The sequence below is a fragment of the Babylonia areolata genome, chromosome 30 (assembly GCF_041734735.1).
Source record: "Babylonia areolata isolate BAREFJ2019XMU chromosome 30, ASM4173473v1, whole genome shotgun sequence".
Lineage (NCBI taxonomy): Eukaryota > Metazoa > Mollusca > Gastropoda > Neogastropoda > Buccinidae > Babylonia > Babylonia areolata.
The window spans coordinates 4,450,167-4,460,166 of record NC_134905.1 but is presented as its reverse complement, the minus strand read 5'-3'; the positions used below and the strand labels follow the sequence as shown (position 1 = coordinate 4,460,166).

The 10,000-nt window shown below is 42.2% G+C and overlaps 1 protein-coding gene across 5 annotated transcripts in view; it reads left to right on the top strand.

The window, feature by feature from the left end:
- Window positions 1–10,000, top strand: part of LOC143275531 (uncharacterized) — a 53,095-nt gene that overhangs the window by 33,994 nt on the left and 9,101 nt on the right. For all 5 annotated transcript variants that reach the window (XM_076579715.1, XM_076579712.1, XM_076579713.1 and 2 more), the window contains 4 exons: window positions 4,240–4,580; window positions 6,386–6,447; window positions 7,787–7,938; window positions 8,585–9,977. In XM_076579715.1, the coding sequence (XP_076435830.1) occupies window positions 4,240–4,580; window positions 6,386–6,447; window positions 7,787–7,938; window positions 8,585–9,977 (1,948 nt within the window). The remainder of the gene's footprint in view (window positions 1–4,239; window positions 4,581–6,385; window positions 6,448–7,786; window positions 7,939–8,584; window positions 9,978–10,000) is intronic.

The window sequence follows — 10,000 nt, the reverse complement described above, 5'->3', positions numbered from 1 at the left end:
TGTGCATGGGTCTGTTATCCATGAACCTACTGCCCTTAATGTTCGGTAGTAGGACATCCCATATTTTCTACACATCGCAGGGGGAATCCTCAGCTATATATTATTGGACACCATATTTTCTGTGTTTGTAACACAAGGGAATTTTGCACTCTAAATTGTCTGGCGGTGAAAGGGTTAGATGTGCATGGGTCTGTTATCCATGAACCTACTGCTCTTAATGTTCGGTAGTAGGACATCCCGTATTTTCTACACATCGCAGGGGGAATCCTCAGCTATATATTATTAGACACCATATTTTCTGTGTTTGTAACACAAGGGAATTTTGCACTCTAAATTGTCTGGCGGTGAAAGGGTTAGATGTGCATGGGTCTGTTATCCATGAACCTACTGCCCTTAATGTTCGGTAGTAGGACATCCCATATTTTCTACACATCGCAGGGGGAATCCTCAGCTATATATTATTAGACACCATATTTTCTGTGTTTGTAACGCAAGGGAATTTTGCACTCTAAATTGTCTGGCGGTGAAAGGGTTAGATGTGCTTTGACTCAAATTTAGACTGGGCATTTCTGACATCGCGTGTCATCGAAAGAGATATAGGTCCAAAGGTGTGAGTGAACTAAGATGTCGTTTATGTAACACAGACAGAGAAGATGGGGTCCATTTTTGACTCACTTGTGTAAACAAAGTGAGTCTAAGTTTTAACCCGGTGTTCGGTTGTCTGTGTGTGTGTGTGTGTGTGTGTGTGTGCCCGTGGTAAACTTTAACATTGACATTTTCTCTGCAAATACTTTGTCAGCTGACACCAAATTAGGCATAAAAATAGGAAAAATTCAGTTCTTTCCAGTCATCTTGTTTTAATACAATATTGCACCTCTGGGATGGGCACAAAACAAAACCAAAAAAAAATGAAGCCTAATTATATGCAAACTGCATTTACTGTTATATTTATATTTTTTGTATTCTCTAAACTTGGCACTTTGATCTGATATTCGACCCAACAACAAGAGCAGTCATTATTATCATTTTTGGTTCAAACAGGAACTTCTTTTGCTAAGCATGGAAGTTTTATTTATTTTGCAAACGTTTTGGTGCAGATATTAAAAAAGGGAAATTACTCTGTAATTAATGCTAGGGGACTTAATTTGCTTTAAACTGATCTTTCTCATCTTAAATATTACATTCAGAAATTATACGCAATACATAAAAAGCTTGAATTTTTTTTTAAGTGTATCACAAGTGAGTCTTGAAGGCCTTGCCTCTCTTGTTCAGTGTTAACGTGTCCTGCCCTTTTTGACCATAGCTCGAAATCAATTGAACCTAAGTATTATAATAATCATTACAGTTTTTGATTAAATGTGTTGTTGTCGTCCAGAAATGAGTCTACTCTCTATGGACTCGCTATTTATATTTGCAAATCCTTGAAAAGACTGAACATTATGACATGATAATCCTTTCTTCTGCTGATGTATATGTTTATGATATAATTGTGGTATCAGTTATAATTCCAGTATTTGTACTTATGTCAAACCCCTTCAGTAAGGGACTTTAGCCTTTATTTGAATAAAACCGTTCGTTCGTTCGTTCTCTCTCTCTGTCTCTCCCTCTCTCTTTCTCTCTCTCTGTGAGTGTGTATGCGCGCGCGCGCCTTATTTTTTACCATGCTTATGCCTTTATGTAGTATAGTATTCGCATTCTATGACTTTAAGTAGCATTGTGTAGTGCATGCAATGACATAATTATACAATGTAGTATTGTGTAGTGTAGACCCTGTTTCAGGGCTGGGACTGGATGAAAAAAAGCGCGCCAGTGCTTATCTATGTTTCCTCGAAAATAAAGAATTTGTCTTGTCTTGTCTCTCTCTCTCTCTCTCTCTCTCTCTCTCTCTCTCTCTCTCTCTCTCTCTCTCTCTCTCTCTCTGTAGTAGCAGATGTGATGTAGCATTTTCAGATTTTCAGTCCAGCACACTTTGCCACATCTTTGAAACTGAAACTGAAACTGTGCTCTCACACTTTAACAACGTAATGATCACATCTTGTTCCATGAGTTTCCGTATACAGAGCGATAGAGTGAGAGTTCAATGTGACAAAACAGTTGAAAGGTTAATTTAACTCACTCAGTACGGCCAGTCCTCTCTTCTCCTCTACACAGACCCCTCGGATGTCCAGTGCGTATCTGAATGACCCAACCTTTAGCTTCCGTCGTCAGAATTGTGGTATTCTTTGTCAACATTCACCTCTTTAGTATAAGAGCCTTCCGCTTGCAATATTTTGATGTTGGTAATTGGGGTGAAACGCTGTTAACGTCGTCTCTTTCGCCGTTCGTATGGAGAGAGTTTTTAAGGGTGCCAAAGCTTTTCGGTTCCGTCGAGGAAGCGAATTGATATATAATACGACGGGCGCAATAGCCGAGTGGTTAAAGCTTTGGACTTTCAATCTGAGGGTCCGGGGTTCGAATCTCGGTGACGGCGCCTGGTGGGTAAAGGGTGGAGATTTTTCCGATCTCCCAGGTCAACATGTGTGCAGACCTGCTAGTGCCTGAACCCCCTTCGTGTGTACACGCAAGCAAAAGATCAAAATACGCACGTTAAAGATCTTGTAATCCATGTCAGCGTTCGGTAGGGTTATGGAAAACAAGAACATACCCAGCATGCACACCCCCGAAAGCGGAGTATGGCTGCCTACATGGCGGGATAAAAACGGTCATACACGTAAAAGCCCACTCGTGTATATATATACGAGTGAACGTGGGAGTTGCAGCCCACGAACGCAGAAGAAGAAGAAGAAGATATATAATACAATATCCTCTGTGTCTAAGAGGGCTCGGCAATAGGAATGTCTCCTTCCTGCTGTGCTAAGCATCCCTAGCACAAGGCATGTATTGTTGTTGTTGTTGTTGTTATTGTTGTTGCTGTTGTTATTGTTATCACTGTATCATTGTCATTATTATTATTATTATTATTATTATTGTCATCACCATCATCATCATCATCATCATCGTTGTTGTTGTTGTTATTATAATATTTTTTTAATTATTATTTTTATTATTATTATCATCGTCGTTGTTGTTGTTTGTGGTGGTGTTGGTGTTGTTGTTATTTATTATTATTGTTGTTATTATTATTATTATTAGTAGTAGTAGTAGTAGTAGTAGTACTAGTAGTAGTAGTAGTAGTAGTATTGTTGTTATTGTTGTTGTTGTTGATGGTGGTGGTATTGATGGTGTTGTTATCATTCTTATCATCGTCATTTCCGTCGTTTTGAGCACCCCGAGCATAAGTCGTGTATTATTATTATTATTATTATTATTATTATAGTTGTTAATATTAATATTAGTTGTAGTAGTGGTAGTAGAAGTAGTAGTGGTAGTAGTTGCTGTAGTAGTAGTAGTAGTAGCAGCAGTACTAGTAGTAGTAGTAGTAGCAGCAGTAGTAGTAGTAGCAGCAGCAGCAGTAGTAGTAGTAGAAGTAATGTTTTTGTAGCGGGTAATTCAAGGCTCTACGCGCTTTACAATGGCATTAAAAAGATGTATGTATAAATGCCTACATGAAAATAAAAACAGATTCAATGCTTAAAACAGTATCTAGAAACACACGGCCACGTACACACAAAATCCATTTTTATAAAATCCTAGGTACTCTCTCACTCACACAAAGGTCGTGCACGCGCACGCCTGCACACACAACACACACACACACACACACACACACACACACACACACACACACACACACACACACACACACACACACACCAGTCCCTCCGCCACCACCACCCCCCGGCTCCCCCCTACACCCACACCCACATCGACACGCAAGCACATATTCATAATTACATGCATGCACTGTATCAATCTCTTGCCTTCCAAACGTTAAAGCAATTTTGCCATTCCTATGTGCCGAGGAAAAACTTGATGGTTTCAACCAAAGTGAGAAGAAAAAGAAAAAGAAAAAAAAAGAAAAGAAGAAAATAATAATAATAATAATAATAATAATAATAAAATAAATAAATAAATAATTAACCACCAAAGAAACGAACAAAAAGCGAAACAACAACAAACAAACAAACAAACAAAAACGTGCACTACTTCCTCAAACACAAAGATATATCCTTGGAATTTTGCACGATGATTTGCTCATACATTGTACGTTTAATAGTATATAAATATCAAGAAACAAAAAGCCAACAATGACACACAACGTAAGCCTGTCCCCCTTCATTCCTCCCTTCAAATCAACAGGAATGCTGCGAAGTCTTGGAGACGGACGGTGTAGATGAGGCATTAACACGATGCCTCACTTCAGAACATGTCACAGACAAATCTACGGAATCATCATCATCGCCAGACGTTTCACCAGGGGACGCAACCACGGACGTCGAGACGCCCTTGATGCGGTGGTGGTCGGCCTTGGAGAAAGGAGTCTTGAGCAGACGACAATCACTGAAGGACGGGAAATCATCGGCGGAGAAAAAAATGAATGATGGTGATGATGATGTTGGTGATGGCGATAATGATGGTGATGAAGATGGAGGTTCAACAATGGAATTATCTTGGGATTCTTATGAGCAGATTATTTCCAGGTGAGTTGTTTTTAATATTATAAAATCTGGTGATAGGCTGGTTGTTTTTGTTTCATGCAGAAGTTTTATTGTCGTTTTAAATTGAGAGAAATCATAAGATCTTGTGAAATCGCTGTGTTTGTGATACACACACACACACACACACACACACACACACACACACACACACACACACACACACACTTCAGCAGTCAATATTTGGAAAATAACATTGATAAAATCAACGATTAAAAGCAGTACGTGTTTAACGAATTTGAACTTGTTTCTTGAGGCAAGCAAAGCATTCTCTGCCCTATTCTGTACACATAGGAGTAGAAGGACGTTTAATAATCAATAATGAATTGTCAGTTGTTCTTCTTTTTCTTCGTCTTTTGCTGCTTCTGCTTGTTGTTGTTGTTGTTGTTGTTGTTCTTCTTCTTCTTCTTCTTCTCAATTATTTCCTTCTTCTTTTTCTTCTTCTTCCCTTCCCTCTCCTTCTCCTTCTCCTCCTGTTTCTTCTTCTTCTTTTCCTTCTTCTTCTTCTTGTCCTCCTCCTCATCCACGTTTTTCTTCTTTTTCTTCTTCTTCCCTTCCTCCTCCTCCTCCTTCTCCTCCTCCTCCTCCTTCTTCTTCCTCTTCTTCTTCTTCTTCTCCTCCTCCTCCTCCTCCTTCTTCTTCTTCTTCTTCTTCTTCTTCTTCTTCTTCTTCTTCTTCTTCTTCTTCTTCTTCTTCTTCTTCTTCTTCTTCTTCTTCTTCTTCTTCTCCTCCTCCTCCTCCTCCCCCTCCATCTTCTTCAATTTCTCCACTTTTTTCTTTTCTTCTTCCCTTCCTCCTCCTCCCCCTCCTTCTTCTCCTCCTCCTCCTCCTTCTTCTTCTTATCCACGTTTTTCTTCTTCTTCCCTTGTTTGCCCTCTCCTCCTCTTCCTTCCTCCTCTTCCTATCCTTCTCTTTGCTCCTCATCGTCCTCTTCTTGTTTCCTCCTTTCTTCCTTCTCCACTTCCTCCTCCTCCTCCGTCAGTGTTATCGTTATCATCGTCGTCTTCTTCTTCCCTTCCTCCTCCTCCCCCTCCTTCTTCTCCTCCTCCTCCTTCTTCTTCTTCTCCACGATTTTCTTCTTCTTTTTCTTCTTCTTCCCTTCCTCCTCCTCCTCCTTCTTCTTCTTCCTCCTCCTCCATCTTTTTCTTCTCCTCCCCCCCCCTCCTCCTCCTCCTCCTCCTCATTCTCCTTCTTCTTCTTCTTCCCTTCCTCCTCCTCCTTCTCCTCCTCCTCCCCCTCCTCCTCCTTCTTCTACTTCTTCGTGTTCTTGTTGTTCTTCTTCTTCTCCTCCTCCTCCATCTTTTTCTCCTCCTCCTCCTCCCCCCTCCTCCTCCTCATTCTCCTTCTTCTTCTTTTTCTTCTTCTTCCCTTCCTCCTCCTTCTCCTTCTCCTCCCCCTCCCCCTCCTCCTCCTCCTCTTCCTCCTCCTCCTTCTTCTTCTCCTTCCTCCTCCTCCTCCTCCTCCATCTTTTTCTCCTCTTCCCCCTCCTCCTCCTCCTCCTTCTCCTCCTCCCCCTCCTCTTCCTCTTCCTCCTCCTCCTTCTTTTTCTTCTTCCCCTCCTCCTCCTTCTTCTTCTCCTCCACGTTTTTCCTCTTTTTCTTCTTCTTCACTTCCTCCTCCTCATCCTTCTTCTTCTTCTTCTCCTTCCATTACTCCGTGAAGAACTGTTCACCAGGTTCCTCCAGGTCTGTCGACTGTTTGTGTGTCAAAGCCTGGATCAGTTAGAAAACAGTGAAAACAAATTTGCCACCAAACTAATTAATTGTTTTGTTTCGTTGCTGTGTTGTCAGGTTTTGTGGACCGTTTTCCAGGCTGAAGTTTCGCACTGTGGCAGAATGCATACACCTGACAGGTAGGTGTATAGGTGTTGTTTTCTTTCCTTGTCTTTTTCCCCCCCTCTCTCTCTCTCTTTTTTTTAGAATAGACATTGTCGTAACCGAATCATTTATTTGTTTGCTGGTGTACATACGTATGTATGAATGTAATCACATACCTTTGTCTGTCTATACATACATACATACACGTATGCATATGCATTTTCACGATAACAATGATGATAACGATTCTGGTGTTGAGAATAGTAACAAGAGTATCAGTATCAGTAGCTCAAGGAAGCGTCACTGCGTTCGGTCAAATCCATATACGCTACACCACATCTGCCAAGCAGATGCCTGACCAGCAGCGTAACCCAACGCGCTTAGTCAGGCCTTGAGAACCCCCCCCCAAAACAAAACAAAACAAAACAAACAAACAAAAAAACAACAAACAAACAAACAAATGAATTAAAAAAAAAATATATATATATAAATACATAAAAATACTACTACAAATAACAATATTTATAAGGCGCAAAATCTTGATGAAGTCAACTCTAAACGCACAAGAAAAGAAAATGTCATCGTCATCGTCATTATGGTAGTAGGATTAGCAGGCAGCAGAAGCAGAAGTAGTAATACATACAGTTGTAGATTTAGTTTATAGTGATCATCATCGTCATTCTTATTACAATCATTGTTGTTGTTGTTGTTGTTATGATGTTGATCATCATCATCATCATTATCATTGTCATCATCATCACCACCACCACCATCATCATCATCATCGTCATCGTCACTACCACCATCACCACCACCATCATCATCACCATCATCATCGTCACTACCACCACCACCACCACCATCATCATCATCACCATCATCATCGTCACTACCACCACCACCACCACCATCATCATCATCACCATCATCATCGTCACCACCGCCACCACCACCACTATCATCATCATCACCATCAGCAGCAGCAGCAGCAGCAGCATCGTCATTGTTATTATCATCATCATCGTCGTCGTCGTTATCGTCATCATCATCATCATCATCATTATTATCATCATCATCGTCGTCGTTGTCATCACCATAGTCATCATCAGCAGCATCGTCATATTCACCATAATCATAATTATTATTATCATTATTATATAATTATATCATTGTTATATATTATCATCTGAAGAAGTAGTATCATCATGATTATCGTCATCATCACCATCATCATTATCGTCATTATCACCACCACCACCACCACCATCATCATCAGCAGCAGCAGCACAGTCATCATCACATCATCATAGTCATCCAAATCCTCCTCCTCCTCGTCATCGTTATAATCAATATCATTTTTACCTGTGATGCCAGGTGTGGATTTCGGACGGTCCATCCTCCGACAGGAACAGCTGAAGCTGTTGGACAGCCCTTCCCCCTTCCTGTGTCTGACTGGACCACCTGGCTCAGGGAAGACCCTTCTGCTGGCTCTGAAGGCTGCTGAGTGGGCCAAACAGGGCGACCAGGTGTGTGTGTGTGTGTGTGTGTGTGTGTGTGTGTGTGACAATGATATGATGGTTCCAATTTGTTCTAAAGGTTCTGATCCACGATGCTCTAAAGCTTCAGTACATAATCTCTGTTCTAAAGGTACTGATTCACAGTGCTCTAAGGCTTCACAATGTTTGTTCTAAAGGTTCTGATCAACAGTACTCTAAAGCTTCCGATACACAGTGTTTTTTAAGGGTCTGATCCACGATGCTTCGGTGCACAATGTTTATTCTTTTTTTTTCTTTCTTTTTTGTGTTTTTTTTGTTTTTTTCTTCTTCTTTTTCTAAAGGCACTGATCCACAATACTCTTAAGCTTCCGATGAAAAATTATTGTTATTGTTCTAATCCACAATACTCTAAAGCATCCGATATACGTCAGTTCTAAAGGTACTGATCCATGATACTCTAAATCTCCCGATACACAATGTTTGTTCTAAAGGTACTGATCCACAGTACTCTAAAGCTACCGACACACAATGTTTGTTCTAAAGGTACCGATCCACAATGCTCTAAAGCTTCAGCTACATAATGTTTGTTCTAAAGATACAATATTCTAAAGGTCTCCATCCACAACACCCCTGCCTTAACTCATCACCACTCTGACCCGATTTTTCCGTCACCTAGGTGGTGGTCATCTGCGCGGACGGAGTGGACTGGGGAAGTCTGGTGTCCTGGACCCTTCACGACCGCATCAGGGAACACCTCAAAGAACACAGGCTGCAAGAAGCCCGCAGACTCGCCTTCCTCGCCAACCCGTCAGCGGAATCCTCTTCCACCTCCTCCTCCGTCGTCGCCGCCGGCAAAACGTCGGAGAGGAAAAAATCCCGGTACTTCCGACAGAAAAAGAACAAGCCTAACAGGTCTGGTTCGATGGCTGCCGGCGGTTGTGGCGAGGAAGGTCTTCATCCATTAGACGGTGACAGCAACGCGGAGCAGGTCACGAACTCACAACAACAAGGGAGTCATGACGTCAGCGCACGTGCAGCAGCGACGAAGCTGGTGGAGAAGGTGGTCATCACGCGGCAGACCAACGTTGACGACTTCGTGACGGAGCTGATGGAGAAATACAAGGGAAGCAACCTCAGGATCATCGTCGACGAACGACCCAAGTACGTGACGGTGGAGGCCACGTACAATCATTTATTGGCCGCTCAGAACAGTCTGGAAGAAATGAGGACCATCTACACCCAGCTGAAGGATAAAGTCTCCTCCCGTTCTGGGACCAGTCAGCAGAAATTATTATCACAGTTCCCCTCAGACGCAGACGTGGAGAATACTCCTTCAAACTCACCAGAAGTACAAGAAGATGTTGATCAAGAACCGAAAGAACGCGAAGATTTCACGTCAATGAAAAGTAGCAAAGAAAACAAGATCGATATCAATGTCGTTGATTCATTTAAAAATCTGTCAGTTTCAGCACAAACACGAGAAACAAACTTTCTCACAAACCACCATGATTTCAAACCCAACAACCAATCAACGAGCAGCAACGCAGCTACTAACCAGCCAATGACATGTCAGACTCCGACAACTGAAAGTCTTCAAAAAGGCACGTCCACATCCAGAAACGAAACTGCGACACACAGTTGGATGCCAGGGGAAAGCCATTCAAGTACAACACCTTCCACAAAACCTTCAGAATTTCCCGGAACTGAAACCTCAAAGAGAGGTACAGTTTCCGGCGATCCGACTTCCCAGAATCCCGTTTCTCTGACACTGGAATCTAAGACAATGGCTGAAGAAGATGCTGAAGAAGATGCGTCTTCTTCACAACACCACCACCACCATAGCAAAGGGGATCATTTCGCCACCATGGAAGACAGGATGACTAAACTGGACACCAGATTTTCGCTGATGAAACCAGGGGGCTCCGGTGGGCCGGACATTGTGCACTCCGACAGGTGGCGCGACAGGCTGGAGGTTCTGTGCGGGATTTTTAAGGACGTTCGGCAGCTGAAGACAGAAGTGGCACCACTGCTGCTCGAATCTCCGCCGTCTGTGTATTTGGAGTATGTGGGTGAGTTGTTTGGAATGGGGTTG